Raw genomic sequence first — 22,587 nt, forward strand, 5'->3', positions numbered from 1 at the left:
AGCTCCTTCTTGGCACTCAATTTGGTATACAGTGCCCTTGGTTTTGCAGTTCACATGTGGGTTTGTCGAACGTACTGCACAATTACTTTGACACGTGATTCTATCAAATGGATATGATCTGCATAATGCAGATTTGATAGTCCTACCTGTCTTTTCTACAACCTTGATTTTTAAGGCCAGTAATGCGCAGGATTTTCTTGAATGCCTTAGCTCGTTCTTAGGTGTGGCATCAACGAACATTACCCCGTGAAATTTCCTGTTATCATACCAAGTATCGTTTCTCTTCCTTTTGTTGGTGTCTCTCTCTAACCTATTCCAGAACTTGTTGCGGTATAGGGTGGCATATACCATTTTCGTCGTCCCTTAGAATGCGTTCGAATCTTGCTTTCGCTCTTTTGTGCACTCTGACTCTATCGTCTTGTGTGTATCCGGAGCATTGCATTCGGAATATGTAGTGCTGCATGTGTTGTTGTCGTTCTTGTGGTTGGCATAGTGGGTTCATTTCTTTAGATGCTACATTAGACATAAAGGCCTTCACTACCCTTATAGAAAGCCAGAAGAAACCCCAAGTTATATTGGTTAAATTTTTACACCCACAATTAAAGTTAACCACCTCTAACCCCTGCAGCAACACGAAAAGCCACCATTATTCAAACAGTGCAACCTGTCTATCCCATAAAACTCAATTTTTCCCATATTCCTCACCATGGCAACCAAACGGTAGCCCCGAGTGACTTGCAACCCTCCTCACACCATTGCCCACCCCATTTTACTCCCCAGTGTAAATTTTGGCACCAATCCGACCCCATCTACCGCCCCTTCAACCATTCCCAACCCAAAATGAGACAAATAACCAAGAAATCAAAAAACTTTTTCACATTTCAGCTTTAAAAGATATTGATTTATATTCAATGTTGGCTTAAATGTAATTTGTTGAATTTTCACTTTCATTGTTTAAGATCATGCAATTTTATTAAATGAAATTTTATAATTTGCATCAAATTGTTTGAATTGTATTTATATTCTTTTCCCAAATGTGTAAAGACAAAAAAAAAATAAAATAAGGTCTTCTGGAAAATAAAATCATTGTTTCAATTTAATTATTGACTTCTGTTTTTTTTTGTTTTGTTTAACATCGTAGTCTTCCCAGAAGCAAGCAGACAATGGTGTGTTGCTCCTGTCTCTATTTAAGTGTTAAATCTCTTGTCTAATGTAGTACCAATTACATGTCCCTCCATCCACTCAACTAGTTGTGATTTGAGATCTGATCCTCCAACCCATCAGGGAATTCCTAACTTCAAACAGGAATCAGCTCGGACCATGACAACCAGCACCAAAAAAGCAGGTGTCAAATGATTTTTGAAGATCATTCATTTATTTGCTTCCTTTTAAAGTATTATTTTGATTTAAAGGAACAAGTCTTGGGTTGACCAGGCCAGTTTGTCTGTGGGGGAGAAAAAAAAAAGAAATATTAAACTCAAGTTTAAGCAAACTTCATTTTAATTCTTTAATATTCAGATTACTCTGTCAAAGTGAATAAGTATGTGTGGATATACTTTTACTCTTTTACTTGTTTCAGTCATGTGACTGTGGCCATGCTGGAGCACCGCATTTAGTCGACCAAATCGACCCCCAGGACTTATTCTTTGTAAGCCTAGTTACGTATTCTATCGGTCTCTTTTGCCAAACCAGCATCAGTTGTCAAGCGATGTTGGGGGGACAAACATATATACACACATACATATATACAACAGGCTTCTTTCAGTTTCCGTCTACCAAATTCACTCACAAGGCTTTAGTCAGCCCGAGGCTATAGTAGAAGATACTTGCCCAAAGTGCCACGCAGTGGGACTGAACCTGGACCCATGTGGTTCGTAAGCAAGCTACTTACTACACAGCCACTCCTACGCCTATATACTTCATCATCGTTTAACATCTTTGCATGCTGGCAGGGAGACTCCAACTGTCTGTTGTGGCATGATTTCTATGGCTGGATGTTCTTCCTGATGGAAGTGTGCTGGGTGCTTTTAACATATCTTATCAAGTACAGCAAATAGCCACATTTCCTGGTCCCTTCTCATTTCCAGTCATTTGAACAAAATGATGAACTTTCTTGTACTCAATAACGTGGGTTACTTCGTCAATGAAAGAAATGCTTATTTATTCAAATTCTTTTGAAATACTGCAATTGGAGTGTCAGAGACACATGTTAGCCATTCAGAGACATTTTAACACCATATTACAAACAAGTTCTTTTATTCTTTTAATTGTTTCAGTCATTTGACTGCAGCCATGCTGGGGCACCGTCTTTAGTCGAGCAAATTGACCTCAGGACTTATTTCTTTGGTCTCTTTTGTTGAACTACTAAGTTAAAGGGACATAAACACACCAGCACCAGTTGCCAAGTGATGTTGGGGGACAGATACATACATACATACACACACATATATATATAGGGCTTCTTTCAGTTTCTGTCTACCAAATCAACTCACAAGGCTTTGGTCAGCCCAAGGCTATAGTAGAAGACACTTGCCCAAGATGCCACACAGTAGGACTGAACCCGGAACCATGTGGTTGGTAAGCAAGCTAAATGTTTAACCCTTTAGCATTTGACCAGACCTTATTCAGCCCAATTATTCTACCTGCTTTATATTCAAGCTAACCAGATCCATACTCTCACACCTACCCCAGGATGTCATTCTAAAAATAAAGCAATCACATTACTCAAATCGCAAAAAAATAATAATAAATGCACCCTTTTAAAGCCTAGCCAGGCTCATGGGCCCGGTTTCAATGGCGTATGTGTTCCCCAGCTGGATGGGACACCAGTCCATTGCAGCGTTACTCATTTTTGCCAGCTGAGTGGACTGGAGCAACGTGAAACGAAGTGTTTTGCTCAAGAACACAATGCGTTGCCTGGTCCAAGAATCGAAACCACAATCTTACAATCATGGTGCTGACACCCTAACCACTAAGCCACGTGCCTCCACACTGAAATCTCAAAGCTATGAGATAATGCTTGATTAATTCAAAACAATGTAAATAAATAATAAATCTCTGAACGAGGTATAAACAGTAAGTGCATGACAATGTGAGGTATACTTGCCATTTCAGTATGGCTAACCACTAAGGGTGGGTGTTACTGTAGCTTGTAGCCCCAGGAGAACATCGTCTCCAGCTGGCTTTAGGCACATTTTCTGTGCCCTTATGGTATTTGCAAAGGGAGGTCATCCTTCCCTCGTCAACCTAAGTGATACACACGGACTACAGTTTCTGGGTCTTGACCCGTCATCAGGTAAATAAAGAAGCATTAGATTTGACAGAAGTAATCTGAATGCTTAAGTGATTAAGTGAAGACAGCCATTCAGAAATACACAAAGACTTAACACATGTGCCCTTCCTAACGCCAACCACTCCGTGAGTGTAGTGGGTGCTTTTTACGTGCCACCCACCAACACAGCAATCAATTTAGTTTCAACACATGGTCCCTGATGGATCGAAACTCTTGCCTGGGAAGTACACCTCTGTCTTTTGAATTAATCATGTATTATCTTGTAGATTTGAGATTACAATTGTTTATCTTTAGAATTGGTAAGTGTGAGAGGTCAGATTTGGTTGAATATCTGGGCCAGATGCTGCTAGTCTAAGTACTAAAGGGTCAAACAAAATAACTAAGTAATACATGTATTTTGGGTTTCATAACATGGAATGGGGGTGTTGTATGACAAACTCTGTCAGATGTGGGGGAAAAACAAAAAACATGTAGGAATACTGGTGGTGGTGACTGATGCTAAAATATATTTTTTATTGCCCACAAGGGGATTAAGTTGATTACATCGACCCCAGTGCGTAACTGGTACTTTATTTATCGACCCCGAAAGGATGAAAGGCAAAAGTCGACTTCGGTGGAATTTGAACTCAGAACGTAGCGGCAGACGAAATACCTATTTCTTTATTGCCTACAAGGGGCTAAACATAGAGGGGACAAATAAAGACAGACAAAGGGATTAAGTTGATTACATCAACCCCAGTGCGTAACTGGTACTTTATTTATCGACCCCGAAAGGATGAAAGGCAAAAGTCGACTTCGGTGGAATTTGAACTCAGAACGTAGCGGCAGACGAAATACCTATTTCTTTATTGCCTACAAGGGGCTAAACATAGAGGGGACAAATAAAGACAGACAAAGGGGATTAAGTTGATTACATCGACCCCAGTGCGTAACTGGTACTTTATTTATCGACCCCGAAAGGATGAAAGGCAAAAGTCGACTTCGGTGGAATTTGAACTCAGAACGTAGCGGCAGACGAAATACCTATTTATTGCCTACAAGGGGCTAAACATAGAGGGGACAAACAAAGGGATTAGGTCAATTACATTGGTCCCAGTGCGTAACTGGTACTTTATTTATTGACCCCGAAAGGATGAAAGGCAAAGTTGACTTTGGCGGAATTTGAACTCAGAACATAACGGCAGACGAAATACGGCTAAGCATTTCGCCTGGCGTGCTAACGATTCTGCCAGCTCGGATGCTAAAATAGTCAACAGAAAAAGATATTTTAGTGTCAGCTCAGTGGTTCCGAGAGCATGTCTTGGCACAGCTATTTCATAGTCTCAGAGCAGAACAGTGTTCCTTTCTCTGCAGTTTTAAATCTACCTATACATACACATGAACACTCCCTCTCTTTCTCTCTAAAAGTGGAACAAAGCAAAAGGTAACAAAAAATACCTGTTCTGAACTACCCTCTTTTTTACCATTTGATTGATCTGTTGAGCTACAGGCGGTTTTCTGTAAAGAAATGTTTGTTAAATTTTTAATTATTTATTTACATACCTTTATTTCAATAACAGCATATTTTGTAATAGCTTAACACAGAAGCACAAGTTTCCAATAGGAAACAGAAAGACACAAACGCTGGTTGCAGGATATTAACATAATCTTAAATATTGATGGATGTTTTGTATAGGAAAGGCAATAAGATTCTACTAAGTAGATTGTCAGCATTGGATGCAAGCATAGCTGTGTGGTTGAAAAGTTTGCTTCCTGACCACATGGTTTTTGGTTCAGTCCCACTGCATGGCACTTGAGCAATTTGTCATTCTTCACTTATATTTTCAATTAATTGAAATTCAAGGGTTGTCTCCTCTACATTTTTTTTTTGTCCACAATTAGTCATTCCTATAAATCTTTTCAAGAAATATAGGGGATACAACCCTTAAAATATAGCATAGGTAGTCATTAATACCATGCGGTTGGGAAGCTAGCTTCTCATCAAACAGCCATGCCTGCACCTATATATATATATATATATATATATATAAAACATTATATAACGTAATGTTTTAAATATGCCGTAAATGGTATTTTTACATACTGAACACTACTTGGTAAAATTATTAATTAATAATTAATTAATTTTACCCTTTTATTATTGACAATATATATATATTAGAAGGATGACCACTAAGTTGACATCCATTATGCTAGATGTAGACCCCCTATGGTCTGACCACTAAGAAAAGATTGTTCTCAAGAAAATTCAGCAAACACCAGAACAATTATTATTTAAATTTATATGTATATTACTCTTCTACTTGTTTCAGTCATTTGACTGTGGCCATGCTGGAGCACTGCCTTTAGTCGAGCAAATCGACCCCAGGACTTATTCTTTGTAAGCTAAGTTACGGGGATGTAAGCGCGCCAGCATCGGTTGTCAAGCGATATTGGGGGGGACAAACACAGACATACATACATATATATATATGTATATAGTAGAAGACACTGGCCCAAGGTGCCACGCAGTAGGAATGAACCTGGAACCATGTGGTTTGTAAGCAAGCTACTTACCACACAGCCACTCCTACGTCTAATATATATATATATATATATAAAACATAGAATGGGCTTCCACACAGTTTCTGTCTACTATAAACACAAGGCCTGACATTTGAGGGAAGGGGGATAGTCTATTACACTGACCCCCAGTGCTCAAATGGTACTTATTTTATGAACTTTGAAATGATAAAATGTGAAGCCAACATCAGCAAAATTTCAACTCAAAATAAAATCCAAAGAACTGTCGCTAAGCAGTTTGTCCAGTGTGCAAAGAACTCTGCCAGCTCACTGCCTTTCTGTGACCATTAGGATAAATAGCAGGTGAGTGCTTCAGTTAAATTAATTTACTATTAGTCTTTCCAACTTTGTGCTAATTAAAGAACTTGTTATAATTAGCAGTTTTGTGGATTGCAGTTTTCACTTCAAATGAGTCGACCCAACACATTTTATTCCTATTTCTTTCTAGCAGTATCACCCGGCGTTGCTTGGGTTTGTAAGGGAAATAACTATATAAGCATTTTTAGAGATGTAAAGTATAATAGCCATCTCAATATGGCTAACCACAAAGTGGGGTGTTACTGTAGCTTTTTACGTTCTGAGATTTAATAATACATTTTTAGAGAGTTACTTCCCTTATATAATAGCAAAAAAATGATGGTAGATGTTTTTTTAAATCGTAGACGCGCTAATACCCAGAAGGGCTCGATATGAATCACGACTATAAGATACCCGCTGTTGGTTACACTGCACCGCAAAATGTGGGAGTAAGGAATCTAAATCGTAGGAGACAGACACACAACTTCACTTTTATATATAAAGATTTCCTACCACCATCTCTGAAGGGAAAGTGATCAGCTGATCTGATGGCCAACAGATGCAGTGAAGGCTAGGTTTGGCAGTGAGAAATCGGTCAGAGAACATTTAGTGGTCAGTGACATGGGTAGGTGATGACATTGATATTAACTGGTGCAGACAGGTTGTGAATAACAAACATTTCAGTTAGTCTACGCAAAATGTCGGCGTGTAGGGTGAGTTTAACAAGCAAGAAGATTTCACCGAATTGAATTCACTGAGGTACATAACATCAAGCAGTGATGAATAATGACAAATATCCTCAATAAAGAACAATAATAAGCCGAACACCTGATGGTAGTCAGTAAGTGTTAGGGAGTGGCTGTGTGGTAGTAGATTGCTTACGAACCACATGGTTCCGGGTTCAGTCCCACTGCGTGGCACCTCGGGCAAGTGTCTTCTACTATAACCTTGGGCTGACCAAAGCCTTGTGGGTGGATTTGGTAGACGATAACTGAAAGAAGCCCGTCGTATATATACATATACATACATACATATATATATATATACACACATAGGCGTAGGAGTGGCTGTGTGGTAAGTAGCTTGCTTACGAACCACATGATTCCGGGTTCATTCCCACTGTGTGGCACCTTGGGCAAGTGTCTTCTACTGTAGCCTCAGGCCGACCAAAGCCTTGTGAGTGGATTTGGTAGACGGAAACTGAAAGAAGCCCGTCGTATATATATATATATATATATATACATAGGAGTGGCTGAAAAGTTTCAACCTAGTGCCATTTACCCAAGTGGGGAGGCACATGGCTTAGTGGTTAGGGTGTTGGACTCATGATGGCAAGTTTGTGGTTTCAATAACTGAACTGGGCAACACATTGTGTTCTTGAGCAAAACACTTCAATTCATGTTGCTCCAGCCAACTCAGCTGGCAAAAATGAGTCCCAGTATTTACTTTTTAAAGTTAGGTGCTTGTTTTATCTTTTGCTGAACCACTAAGTTATGGGGGAGATAAACAAACCAACACTGGTGTCAAGCAGTGGAGAAGGAGCAAATACAAATACACATATATAATGAGCTTCGACACAGTTTCTATCTACCAAATCCACTCACAAGGCATTGTTTGGCCCAGGGCTATAGTAGAAGACACTTGCCCAAGGTACCATGCAGTGGGACTGAACCTGGAACCATGTGGTTGGGAAGCAAACTTCTTAACCACATAGCCATGCTTAGACGGTTTTTTTCTTTTCCTTGGATAAATTTTTAATTAAAAGACTTACTTTTTTTCATTCTTTCCTTTGAAAATTTTGGAGACGTCCAATTGGTTTGGCGTTACCGAGAGAGAATCCCTCAAATCGTGTTCGTAAGTTCTTCCTTGGGAAACATCAGTTTGAATACGGCTAGGAGCATATATGTTAAACCATTGCTGTTAGTGAACAGTTGTAAATAGATTAGTAATGAAAATCAAAACAAGATAGCTTCACACAAAACAAAATAACTTCATTAACCCTTTAGCATTTAAACCGGCCATATCCGGCCAAAAGTATTCTGCCTGTTTTATGGTCAGACTGGCCAGATCTGGTCTCTCACACTAACCCTACAATATCGTTTTAAAAATTACAGGTACCTCATCAAAATCTCATAGATTCAAGATAATGCATGATTAGTTCAAAACAATTTAGATAAAAAAGGATTAATTTTGGCAGAATAATGCGAACACTAAAGGGTTAAATCCATTTAAGAAATGCAGAACAAAATTTTTAAAATTCTAATAAAGTTTTTCCTAACAATGGCCATATTGATGTCTCGCAAACCACTTGCACATGCAAGTGCTACCAGTCAAGAACTCCGCATACCGGAAGCCAGCAAGTGTATGGGGTCATCAGGAGAGAATGCGCGCTGTTTCAGGGCATCACTGCACACTGGCCTCCCCCACTGATATGAGCCCCCACTTGCGAGATCAACTGGTCATTAAATATAGCTCAATATTTCTCTAGCCATCGCTCATCGTCTCTTTTTAACCAAATCCAGTGGCTATCCTTCTCCATTGTAGTTTGGATATAGGTCATGGTGGTATTTACTTTACGATGAGTTAGGCCTAACGATAACAACAGTCGTCTCACACTGTGTCCAACAAACCCTCTACATTCGACTTCAATTGGAAAATGCTCAGTTAAGAAATTTACTTTGGGGATCTTTGGTTTAAGGTTTATTCCTCATGCATGGAGACTGTCAGTTAGTGTCTTCTATTATCACAGTTAGTTGACCAATGTCTTGTTAGTGAAATGTAGTAGAGGAAAACTGTAAGATTGTATATGTATTTATTCATGTGTAAGTTGCACTATTTTATATTTGATTTTAACAGGAAAATAACGCCCTGCAACTAATATGTAGGCAAAGCTTGAATCATCATCATCATCATTTAACGTCCACTTTCCATGCTGGCATGGGTTGGACGATTTGACTGAGGACTGGCGAACCAGAAGGTTGCACCAGACTCCAGTCTGACCCGGCAGTTTCAACAGCTGGATGCCCTTCCTAATGCCAACCACTCCAAGAGTGTAGTGGGTGTTTTTATGTGCCACCGGCACGAGGGCCAGTCAGGCGGTACTGGCAACAGCCACACTCAAATGGTGTATTTTACGTGCCACCTGCACAGGAGCCAGTCCAGCGGCACTGGTAATGACTTCACTTGAATGTTTTTCAAGTGCCAGTAAGGCAACACTAGTAACGATATGAAGGGGAAATTTTTGTACCAAGATTTAACACTAAATTAGGGATGTGACTTAAATAGAAATAAATATAGTGTGTGTGTGTGTGTTAACTTCCCTTTGTCTTGACATGTCCATTTTGAAACTGTGAACGATGTCATCATGAGATAAATGACTGTTCTTCAGTCATTTGACGTGTATTTTTCTTTGCTGGTACCATGTAGAAAGCAGTGGTGATGGTGCTACATAAAAAGCACCCAGTACACTCTGTAAAGTGGTTGGTGCTAGGGAGAGCATAAAGCTGTAGAGACCAAGCTGAAACAGACTATGGGACCTGGTGCAGACCCCTAGCCTTGCCAGTTCCTGTCAAGCCGTCTAACCCATACCAACATGGAAAAAGGACTTGGCTTGGATAGGAATTGATTTGAGACAGGATTTTACAGCTGAAGGCACATGGCTCAGTGGTTAGGGCATCAGGCTCATAATCATGAGGTAGTGAGTTCAATTCCCAGACCAGGCTGTGTGTTCTGTTCTCGAGCAAGACACTTTATTTCATGTTGCTTCAGTTCACTCAACTGTAGAAATGAGTTGTGATGTCACTGGTGCCAAGCTGTATCGGCTGCTGCCTTTCCTTTGGATAACATCGGTGGAATGGAGCAGGGAGGCTGGTATGCATGGGCAACTGTCGGTCTTCCATAAACAATCTTGCCTGGACTTTCTCTCAGCATTGCTCTCTCAGTCCTTCTCAAAATTACCATCTCTCTCTCCCTCAAGCACCATGTCTTACTCTCATACAGCATTGCAGTTCTCACAAAACTCTTATAGACCCTTCTGAAAGAAGGGTCTATAAAACTTTTAAACATCGAATAGCTACGAAGGTTCAAAGGGATCCATAGATAAAAAATGGTTGAGAACCTCTGGCATAGAGCAACCAGCTGTAATACCAAGGATGACTTGGCCATTTATCCTTTCGGTGGTTGAACAAAACATTGGGGTCAATGTAATCGACTAACAACATTCTACCACCCACCCATCCCGCCGCCTAAAATTGCGGGCATTGTGCCAAAATTTGAAACTATTAATTAGAACAAAGTCGTACCTTTGCCTGCATTGATAAGCCAATGTCTGTGAAGATGTACTGCCACTGGGGCAGACCAAGATGTAGCAACATCAAACGATAATAAGTTGTGAAATTTGCCACCAAGAAATGCCATCTGAGAGACCGATCGAGGAACCAGATTTCACTGCAACCTGCAATAAGAGATCTTGTTTACTTTTATGACGAGATAATGATGGGGTTTGTGGTGGTGGTGGTAGGCTGTAGTGAGAATGGTACTGACGGTTGTAGCGATAATGTTGATGGTACTGAGGGTGGTGGTGGTGGTGGTAGCGGTGATAATGTTACCTGGGAGTGGTGGTGAGAATGGCAATGAGAATGGTATGGGTAGTTGATAGTGGTGATGGTGTTGATGATGATGTTGGCATTGTGGAAGGTCATCATCGTTTAACGTCTGCTTTCCATGCTAGCATGGGTTGGACGATTTGACTGAGGTCTGGCGAACCAGATGGCTGCACCAGGCTCCAATCTGATCTGGCAGAGTTTCTACAGCTGGATGCCCTTCCTAATGCCAACCACCCCGAGAGTGTAGTAGGTGCTTTTACACGCCACCGGCACGAGGACCAGTCAGGCGATACTGGAAGCGGCCATGCTCAAATGGTGCTTTTTATGTGCCACCTGCACAGGAGCCAGTCTCGCTTGAATGTTTTTTCACGTGCCACCAGCACAAGTGGTGGTGGCAGTGATGATGGCATTGATGGTGGTGGTGTTGAGAATGGTACAGGTAGTTAGTAGTGGTGATGATAATGATAACGATATCAAAGATGTTGATGATGATGATGATGGCAACGATGATGGTGTTACTTTTTCAGTCTCAGGACAACCCTGATTGAGCAGACATGCAACTGATGACATTCTAGTCATGGCCATCTTGTCTCCTTTAGGGATATCTAGGACTACATCATCCAATGTGTTCTTCCTTTTTAAGACAACAGTATACAATTTCAAAGAGATTTGGCTGTTATTTCTAGCAGGTTGAATGAACACATAAAAAGCCTCCTCATTAGCTCTATGACGATACTGGTAGTGGTGGAGGTGTTGGTGGTGGTGTAATCATGATGATGATGGTTTTGAGAATGGAGGTGGTGGGGGATGATTTTGGTGGTGGTAGTGGTATTGATGGCAATGATATTGATAAAAGAGGTAGTGGTGGTTTGAAGATAATGTTGGTGGTAATAATGAGATGTTATTGATGGTGGTAGTAGTAGTAGTGTTGCTGGTGGTGGAAATGATTATCACAACCCATAATGTCCAGCTTCTTTCCTATCAATTTAGGACGTATCCCAGACACATTCACCTCCACAACGCATAAAGAGCAAGCTAATTCAATTTTAGAATAAAATATTGTTAAATCAATGAAAACAATGGCATTTAGTGTCTTTTTGAAAGTCTGAGGTTGTCCAAGAATTTCCAATGTCAGATATTGATTATCCGAAAATTTCTAAAGCAAAATGTACGCTGATCAAGAATTTATAATGTGGAGCATAGCTTGTCTAATAATTTTTAACCCAAGATGTAGTTTGCCCAAGAATTTCTAATGCAAGGTATAGATTGTCCATCAAAATTTGCATAATTTATTCTACCATCAAAAGATCCAGTCTGTGTTGCAGTATGGTGGTATGTGTGCCTCAACAACCCTGATAACTATGCCAGCGGAGTGCAAACTCCTGATAGGGTTCCCCTATACCGAGCAGGTCAAAGGACAGAGGCCATACTAATAAGGGTCACCTCCCATACCAGACAGGTCAAAGGACAGAAGCCAAACTAATAAGGTTCACCTCCCATACCAGACAGGTCAAAGGACAGAGGTCAAACTAATAAGGGTCACCTCCCATACCAGTCAGGTCAAACTAATAAGGGTCACCTCCCATACCAGTCAGGTCAAACTAATAAGGGTCACCTCCCATACCAGACAGGTCAAAGGACAAAGGCCAAACTAATAAGAGCCACCTCCTATACTGAACAGGTCAGAGGACAGAAGCCAAACTAATAAGGGCCACCTCCCATACTAGACAGGTCAAAGGACAGAAGCCAAACTAATAAGGGTCACCTCCCATACCAGACAGGTCAAAAGACAGAAGCCAAACTAATAAGGGTCACCGCCCATACAAGACAGGTCAAAGGATAGAAGCCAGATCACAATCAGAAACTAAATTGACATTCACTTTTCACTTCAGTTACATCAAGATATCCAAATGTTAAGGACCTTACCTGAATGCGAATTACGGTAAACCAGACACACCTTACCAAGTCCAGCACAAGGATCCAACTCAAATATTCGATAAGAGGAGGTAAAAGATGGTTTCTTTAAGCCTAAGAAAATAAATGTAAGAAGTCAATCAGATCTCCAAAGAAGAAGAAATTATCAATTAGAGGCATAGGAGTGGCTGTGTGGTAAGTAGCTTGCTTACGAGCCACATGGTTCCGGGTTCAGTTCCACTGCGTGGCACCTTAGGAAAATGTCTTTTACTATAGCCTCAGGCTGACCAAAGCCTTGTGAATGGATTTGGTAGACGGAAACTGAAAGAAGTCCGTCGTATATATATATATATATATATATATGTATGTATGTATGTATGTATGTTTATGTTTGTGTGTCTGTGTTTGTCCCCCCAACATCACTTGAAAACCGATGCTAGTGTGTTTACGTTCCAATGGTCAAGCATACTAAGTTCCCAGCAACTGTGATGGTTCTGGAAGTTGTCAGCAATCAGAGAGATGTCACACCTCCTCATTTTTTCCCACAGAGTTTAAGAATCACTGCCACTGTCTAGACAGAAGTGTTTAGGAAAATTGCAAGACCCTCAATAGTCAGAGTGTACAATTGGAAGACTGTACATCTTCCAACAATACTCTGCACCATCTCATCCTCATTCATTCTCACCACATGACCATACCAGCACAGTCGTCTCTCTTGCACACCACATCTGATGCTTCTTAGGTCCAACTTTTCTCTCAAGGCACTTACACTCTGTCGAGTATGCACATTGACATTACACATCTATCGAAGAATACTGGCTTCATTCCTTGCAAGCTTATGCATGTCCTCAGCAGTCAGGGCCCATGTTTCACTGCCATGTAGCATGGCTGTTTGTACACATGCGTCATACAGTCTACCTTTTACTCTGAGCAAGAGGCCCTTTGTCACCAGCAGAGGTATGGTTTCAAATTTTGTACCAAGGGCAGCAATTTTGGCAGAGGGGACAAATCAATTACATCGACCCCAGTGTTTAACTGGTACTTATTTTATGGACCTTGAAAGGATGAAAGGCAAAGTCAACCTCAGCGGAATTTGAGCTCAGAACGTAAAGACAGGCAGAATTTGAGCTCAGAACGTAGACAGGCAGAATTTGAGCTCAGAACGTAAAGACAGGCGGAATTTGAGCTCAGAATGTAAAGACAGGCAGAATTTGAGCTCAGAACGTAAAGACAGGCAGAATTTGAGCTCAGAACATAAAGACAGGTGAAATGCTGCTAAGCATTTTTGCCCGGTGTGCTAACAATTCTGCCATCTTATCACCTTATATATAGTAGTAATAATAAAGATAAGACAAAAGCTGGCAACTCTCCTGTCTCTAATGCTACTCTTTCACACTACAGCAATTACAGTGGAGGTGCAATGGCCCAGTGGTTAGGGCAGCGGACTCGCAGTCAGAGGATCACGGTTTCGATTCCCAGACTGGGCGTTGTGTGTGTTTATTAAGTGAAAACACCTAAAGCTCCACAAGGCTCCGGCAGGGGGTGGGGGGTGGCGACCCCTGTGTACTCTTTTGCCCCAACTTTCTTCCTGTTTCTTGTCCCCGACTTCCTACGCAACTGCTAAGCCTGGATGCGCATTCATCCATCCGTCGATGCTCTTGGTGTCGAGGGTTGACCTGTTTTCTCTTCTGCGGGTCTTACGAATAGCAAAGGACCACGTTTCGGACTTCTCCCACTACAGACGATCATGAGGCGCGATCTTGCAAGCTCTGGGACGAAAACCGCTTCGCTCAACAAAGAAACAAACAAGCAGCAATTACAACAACAACAACAACAAAATAAATATTTCTCACCAGAATCTTCATCTTCTGATTCTGTGTCAGAGTCTTGTTCTTTTGTAACTGTTTTCCCTGCCTTGTTCTTGGACTTTCCAGTTATTTCCATGATGTCATCCACTGGGTGTAAATACATCAGTCCTAATGGATATGGATTGGAACCTGTAACATTCATATAAGAACGAGAATTAAGGAATAAACAGATATTCTACACCACTATACTACATCATTGATACCGCCCATTACAGTACCACACTGCTTCTAGAGTGCTACACCTAAGCACCAACACTTACCACTATCATACCTATTTCTTTACTACCCACAAGGGGCTAAACACAGAGGGGACAAACAAGGACAGATAGACGGATTAAGTCAATTATATCAACCCCAGTGCGTAACTGGTACTTAATTTATGAACCCCGAAAGGATGAAAGGCAAAGTCAACCTCGGCGGAAATTGAACTCACAACGTAACGGCAGATGAAATACCGCTTGGCATTTCGCCCGACGTGCTAATGATTCTGCCAGCTCACCGCCTTAGTGCCAGCTCGCCGACTGCTGTAGTATACTATTGTATCAAAACATACCATGACTATACCACTACATTCCAACACCACTACAATACAAACCACTTACTTGCACTTGTACTTGTGGTGACATTCACCCTGGGCGGGTTGAGTCGGCTTCTTCTACCACCCTCTTGTGAGAATTCAAGGAAGAAGTCTCGTAGGAATATGTGGATTTCACAAGCGGTCCCCAACAATCCCGCATGTAGAGACATCCTGTTTGCCGCAGATTGTCCGCAGACGCAGGGACAGAACGACCGAGGAGCTGCCGGTTGCCGAAACTGACACTCCGAGGATTTTCACCAGAGCCCCATCTGCTGGGTTGTAGCCCTAATGCCACTCGGTGTCAGACCAATCCGTCTATTAAAATTAGTACTTATTTATAAACTTAGTTTTGAATTAATCATGACTTTGATGATATGATTGTTTATTTTTAGAATGACATTGTAGGGTAAGTGTGAGAGGCTGGATCTGGCAGGTTTAAACATAAAACAGATAAAAGGTGCAGGAGTGGCTGTGTGGTAAGTAGCTTGCTTACCAACCACATGGTTCCGGGTTCAGTCCCACTGTGTGGCACCTTGGGCAAGTGTCTTCTACTATAGCCTCGGGCCGACCAAAGCCTTGTGAGTGGATTTGGTAGACAGAAACTGAAAGAAGCCTGTCGTATATATGTGTATGTATATATATATATATATATATATATATATATATATATATATATATATATGTGTATATGTATGTATGTATGTGTGTGTATATGTTTGTCCCCTCAACATTGCTTGACCAATGGTGGTGTGTTTACGTCCCCGTAACTTAGCGGTTCTTAGAATAAGTACTAGGCTTACAAAGAATAAGTCCTAGGTTCGATTTGCTCGACTAAAGGTGGTGCTCCAGCATGGCCGCAGTCAAATGACTGAAACAAGTAAAAGAGCAAAAAAATAAAGAGATATATGTTTTCCATGTTCAAAATGGTTTAACATTTCACTCATCACACTGTGACAAACAGACAGACATTATAGTAGCTAGCAATAACAGCAACAATAGCAAATTCCTGAAGGTCTGTCACCACTGTCACCTACAGCCCTCTTCCCTTCCCCCATACAATATCAACCTCAACTACAACACAACTTGCTGCCCACCACCACCACCATCCTGTATTGAGGACATTTATATCATCTCACTGTATGCTATCTCTCTCCCTCACTTTGTATCTCACTCTCTCTCTCTCTCTTGCTTTCTTTATTTGTATTATGAATTTACAGTAAAAATATTTTTACCTTCACCCATTTAATAGAATAAATGAATTAATTGCATTGCAATTAAAAGCATTTATGTATTAAGAATTTGGGTACTTCACCAGCAGCATATTGGATAACTGATATCCCATAGTGGGTTACACTCATAACCCCTATCTTACTTTATATATATATATATCTGTCTTTGTATATATATATCTCTCTCTCTCTCTTTGTATACCTCTCTCTCTCTCTCTTGCTCTGAAGTGATCTTCCAAATGACTTCAAAACTCACAGCTTTCCCACCTGGTTCTCTTACACCTTTCATGTCAATTCTGCTCACAATGTCATTGTCATCATCATCATCACATTAATATCTACTTTTCCATGCTGGCATGAGTCAGATGGAATTTGCTGGGGATATAGGATATAGTTTCACTATATCACCCCTTTTCTATGGCAGAATGCCCTTCCTGTTGCCAACCTTCACCTGTTTTTCAAGCAAGGTAATATATCTCCCCATAGTCAGACAGGTGTTTCACAGAGCTGCAAATGAACATCATCAACCCCAGTGCTCAACACGTACTTAATTTATCAACCCTGAAAGGATGGAAAGCAAAGTCAACCTTGGCAGGATTTGAACTCAGAACATAAAAACAGATGATTGTAGCACTAAGCATTTCACCCAGCATGCCAGCGATTCTGCCAGCTTGTTGCCTTAAATAATGGTTTCAAATTTTGGCATATGGCGAGGAATAATTTTTTTATTGTGGTGGGGGTGGGGTCAAGTCAATTACATGGTTCCCAGAGCTCAACAGGTACTTAATTTATCGACCCTGAAAGGATAAAAGACAAAGTTGACTTTGGCAGGATTTGAACTCAGAACATAAAAAGGACAAAATACTGCTAAGCATTTCACCCGGCATGCTAACAATTCTGCCAAATCGCCGCCATACATTCCACTCATATTAAGCAACTGTACGCCTGTGTACTTTAGCCCACCCCTTTATATCAGACCATTGCCCAAGGTCTCCCATTTTCTGCTCCATTTCAAGGTATCCCATTTTCCACTCCTCCACCAACCCTCTGGTATTTTCACTCCACTAACTAATCAGAATTCCTCCCAATTAATTTTACACAGACCACCTCTGAAAATCAATGGGATTCACCTCTGCCTCGCCCCACTACACCACCACCACCCCCAAGACAGCTTGGCAGGTGAAAGAAACCATTCTCCTGGGTACATTCCTCGATGTCCTTTACATAAAGGACAGTAGTGAATTAGTGTTCAAGAGGTTTGTTTTACAACCACGAGGTTATCAGTTTCTGTCCAACTGAATGGCACCTTGCGTAAAGGTCTTCCAGCATAGCTTGATGGTCTGGTAAATGAAATTTGATTCATGGAAACTGCACAGAAGCCAATTGTGTATGTGTAAGCATGTGCGAATGTTTGTACTTGGTGTGAATGTGAATGCGTGCATATGTATGAAGGAATGAAAAAACATCACAATAAAAGCATGAGACAGAAATTTGAATAGAAGCTGGTATATAACTTACTGTCAATTTTGACAGACCAGGTCAGTTTTATTCCATTACTTGTCAGATAATAATTCTTTAGATCATCAGGAAGTAAACAGGAATTTTTCTGAAATGGAAATAATAATAATAATAATAATGGCTTCTGATCCTAACTGATTGGAAGTGTTATCAGGTACATTGTTTTGTCTTGGTATAAAATATAGGCTACAACAAATATTCTGCTCAGTACCACAGATTTGCTTGTCAGTTACTTGACCATAACCAACTGAGCATGTCCCTTAGTGGCTGACAATATGTGCATCTCTGATCATGAGTAGAAGTAGTGGAGGAGCATCATAGCCATGTGTTGAGAGGGATTCTTTGGGGTTTGGATAATTCACCTTTGGAAACATGGATGTTTTATTCAATATCCTTGAACAACCCTTATTCAGAGACCTTTTGAGCAGGATGGGCTATTCAACCTGAAGAAAATTCTAACTGGGTCCCACCTGCAAGGTCATGTGCTGTTTATCTTGATACAAGATCGCCATATTGCGCACATATGATTGTGATGCATGTGACTGGTGTACCCTTATCAAACAGGTAGTCATAATAGGTATGCTGGGCTTCATATATTTTACCCTATTGTCACTTTGATGATAAGTGCTGCTCTCTCACTCAATAATAATGGTTTCAAATTTTACCACAAGGGCAGCAATTTTGGAGAATGGGATGAATCGATTACATCAACCCCAGTGTTCAGCTGGTACTTATTTTATCAAGCCTGAAAGGATGAAAGGCAAAGTTGACATCCTCTCAACGATTAGCCACAGATGTGTTTTAAAATGAGAATATCTGAAATAAACTCAACTGCTCTCACAAACGAGTATGCTAAAAATGAACCAAACCGCTCTCAAAAATTAAGTAAAAAAAACAGGAAAATAAACCAGAATCCTTTACCAGTACCAGATTGATCCCAGAATCTAATCATCCCTGAAAGTTTCATCCGAATCCATCCTGCGGTTCTTGAGATATCTTGTCCACGGACAAACAAACAAACATTGAAAACAATACCTCTACCTTCGCTAAGGCGGAGGTAATAATGGTTTCAAATTTTGGAACAAGGCCAGCAATTTTGGGTGTAGGGTAAGTTGATTACATAAACCCCAGAGCTGAACTGATGCTTATTTTATCAGTCCTAAAAGGCAAAGTCAACCTCAGCAGAATTTGAACTCGGAGCAAAGACAGATAAAATGCCACTAAGCATTTTATACGGTGTGCTAACAATTCTGCCAACAATAGACCTCCGGGCATATGGCGTAGTGGTTAAGAGCGTGGGCTACTAACCCCAAGATTCCAAGTTCAATTCTAAGCAGTGACCTGAACAATAATAATAATAATAAACAGTCACCATCAGAGCATCACAGCACATACCCAAGGCACACAGAGCTGCACTCAGTAGTGAAGTGAAAGCACACTATAAAAATAAAACTACTGAATAATAATAATAATAACAACAACAACAACATTGAAAAATACCTTAGGAATGAGAACCCAGGTTTGAAATTTCCCCAAGACACCTGAAGAAGGCTGGAGGGTATATCAACCGAACTGTTGTGTTAACAACAAACAAGATGAGGACAAATATCCGTTGAATGTAAATAATGTACAATTCTGCTAGAGTAATAATAAATGAACCAAGTCAACAAACACAGAATTTTAATACAAGCCAACTTGGAAAGTCATCCAATCAAACTTTCTTTTCATTGGCCAAATACAATTCACATCGAGTTTTATAATTCTCAGTAAAATTTCTCACTGAAACAAAATTCTTCAGTTTGGACATCATGGATTTTAACTGGAACAATTTGAAGGAATGACAGAAACTTGGAACAACATGGCCACGTGGCCTAGAATGGCCACAGTCCAATAACTGAAAGAAGTAAAAGATAAAAGCAAAAAGGGTATTGGATTAATCCTTTCTCCTTCTCCATCTTTCTATCTCTCTCTCTGTTTCCCTTCCTCTTTCTGTCTCTCATTTTCTTAGAATTGGTTACAGAGTGTTGTGAGAAGGGCGTTGTTGGAGACCACTCACAGTAGTGTGTAATGTCAGAAAGGACACAAGACTCAAGTGGTATAATTCAAGATTTCATGCATGCTCAGGCAAACCACCCACACATCAAGCATTGAAGTTTACTGATGATGATGATGATGATGATTAATTAATTTCTCAAGAGCCCTTACAGAAGATGGTCAGTGTCCTGTTTATTGTTACATATTTAAAGAATGTTATTTTTACATATTTAAAGAATGAGTCAGCGCAGTAAATATACGTGTGTGTGTGTGTGTATGTGTATCAGTAGTCATGGCTGTGTAGTAAAAAATTTACTTCCGAAAAAAATGGTTCTGGAGTCAGTCCAACTATGTGGGACCTTAGGCAAGTGCCTTCTAATATAGCCCTGATGAAACCAAAGCCCTGCGAGCAGATTTGGTAGAGAGAAACTGAAAGAAGAAACTGTTGTGTGTTTGTGTGTATACACACACACATATATATATATACATATATATATAATTTAAAGGAGATACACATATATATTATATAAATATAAATTTTGCTAAATTTTTCTTGAGAACATTTCTTAGTGGTAAGACCATAGCGGATCTATTTCTAGCATAAGAGTGTCCACATAGTGGTTTCCCTCTAATATGTATATAATACAATTTTACTGAACCTTCAGTTTTTTTTATACGCTAGACCACTGGTGTGAAATCGATGTTAATTAAATTAATATCTAATTTCTTACCCTCACTTTAAATTTTATATATATAGCTCATGAGCTGTAACTAGAATCAATCAATCATATATATATATATATATATATATATAATATATATATATATATATTATATATATATATATACATACACACACACATATTTATATATATATTATATATATATACATATATATATATATACATATATATATAAAAGGAGAGAAACAGTGCATCCTCTATATATATATATATATATATATATAGTTTGATAAATGCCAAAGCATGAAAATCTTGGACCCTGATTCACTTTATTGCTCCTGCTAAATATCAATAAATAAATAAATATATATATATATATATATGTATATATATATATATATATATATACATATATAGATAGATATATATATATATATATTATGTAGGTAGTTAGTATAAATCCCAGCTGTTTCCTCTTGAAGCACATCTGCTTATTCCATTACTAGCAGAAATACTCGGTGTTGCCCATGTTACATGCAAATGAAGAATTAGACTTTTCTGTTATATTTTCTGTAATGAACTGGAATACCTATGATTCGAATGTCATCAAAATTGCAGATGAGGGTCCATTCCCTCTTTACACACCCTAAAAAAATTCTCATCATGACACATGTATCCCATACTACAGATTTTTTTGTGCAGATTCCAAAATTCTGGTCTTATGGAACCTGTTAAAAGGATTTTGCTCCTGAAAAATGGAGGACATGGAAGTCTAAAATGAGGGAGTTAAGGCCCCTAGTGGGGGTGGGTGTCTTAATGTCAACCAGAGAAGTTGAATTGTTGATAATCGTTTTAACTTGGGTCTTATCTATTGTTTGAATTTCTTTGAAATACGAAATATATGTATGTCCACTGGGTTTGTAAAAGAGCAAAGCTACAGGAAACCAAAAGACGAAGGATCACAATAAGCAGTCAGCTACCCTACCCTAGTCATTACCACTTCCAATGTAGGATTCCTCACCATACAGGTGGCAGGCACAGGTGTATGATGCATTATGAATCTATAGCAATTGGAAGGGCGTGACCCAACTGAAATAAACATTAACAACTGCGTGTAGGATTCCTCACCATCCAGGTGACAGGCACAACCGTAAGATGCATTACGAATCTATAGCAATTAGAAGGACGTGACCCAACTGAAATAAACATTAACAACTGTGTGATGTGAGGGCTAAAGAGAAATGAATGTGTCACCTCTAGAGTTTGCAAATGACCACTGTACTGATACATAAATGGACGGAATAAATTTACAGTCTATAAATGTATTTGAATAACCAGTCACTCATCTGGGAAGGGCTTGAAATCAATGTTACCATCTGGAGACTATGTGTGACCTAGTGATGATAATAAAAAGACTCAAATGAGGTCTGCAACCAAATATCTTTACTGCACTTTGATGCTTGATGAATGACAGAAGCTTTGAGTATCTCTTGGCTCTGATTGCTTTAATCTTGGCTGTTAGGAGGTGACGATGTTGTCGGACATAGCTAGTCATGCCAAGGTTCCTATTCACAGCTCTGGACACCATGGAAAGGGACAAATTGCATTTCTTTGCAAAAGTTGTCATGGATTTGGATGGGTTGGCTTCCATTGAGCGTTTGAGGTCAGCGAGAAACTTTGGATTGCGCTTGAAATCACTTTGAGTCTTGTGTTCTTTTCTATCACTCTTTCCCTCTTCTTTAAATTGTCTATACACATGACAAACTGCTGCTTTTGGAAGTATTATCAATTTAATTTTCTTGGCAGTGTGTCTGGCACATGCCAATGGTGGAATGATTCTGTTGCTCCATGACTTTCTGTTGTCGAATCAGTTTGCTATTTACCTGAACAATAAAGAGGAGGATTAGATTTTCAAGCAAGTAAGGTTTTGTCAAAAAATGAAATGTTAAACCCACCTAAGTCAACTGCTTAAAATTGGTCTCAGACTGCAAGACTCCATATATATGTAC

The 22,587-nt window shown here is 39.8% G+C and overlaps 1 protein-coding gene across 2 annotated transcripts in view; it reads right to left on the reverse strand.

Annotated features, from left to right (window-relative positions):
- Positions 1–1,131: 1,131 nt before the first annotated feature.
- The window catches only part of LOC115218074 (tubulin polyglutamylase complex subunit 2-like), a 28,001-nt gene continuing 6,545 nt past the window's right edge, over positions 1,132–22,587 (reverse strand). Inside the window, exons 3-9 of one of the 2 annotated variants that reach the window (XM_029787848.2) lie at positions 17,862–17,949; positions 14,523–14,666; positions 12,682–12,783; positions 10,453–10,604; positions 7,923–8,068; positions 4,730–4,789; positions 1,132–1,444 (exon numbers count right to left, since the gene is read on the reverse strand). In XM_029787848.2, the coding sequence (XP_029643708.1) occupies positions 1,375–1,444; positions 4,730–4,789; positions 7,923–8,068; positions 10,453–10,604; positions 12,682–12,783; positions 14,523–14,666; positions 17,862–17,949 (762 nt within the window). In that variant the 3' untranslated portion in view covers positions 1,132–1,374. Of the gene's footprint in view, positions 1,445–4,729; positions 4,790–7,918; positions 8,069–10,452; positions 10,605–12,681; positions 12,784–14,522; positions 14,667–17,861; positions 17,950–22,587 lie in introns of those variants that run through there. The other variant, XM_036508020.1, reaches the window with a different exon arrangement.

Source organism: Octopus sinensis, linkage group LG12, assembly GCF_006345805.1.
Source record: "Octopus sinensis linkage group LG12, ASM634580v1, whole genome shotgun sequence".
NCBI classification, from domain to species: domain Eukaryota; kingdom Metazoa; phylum Mollusca; class Cephalopoda; order Octopoda; family Octopodidae; genus Octopus; species Octopus sinensis.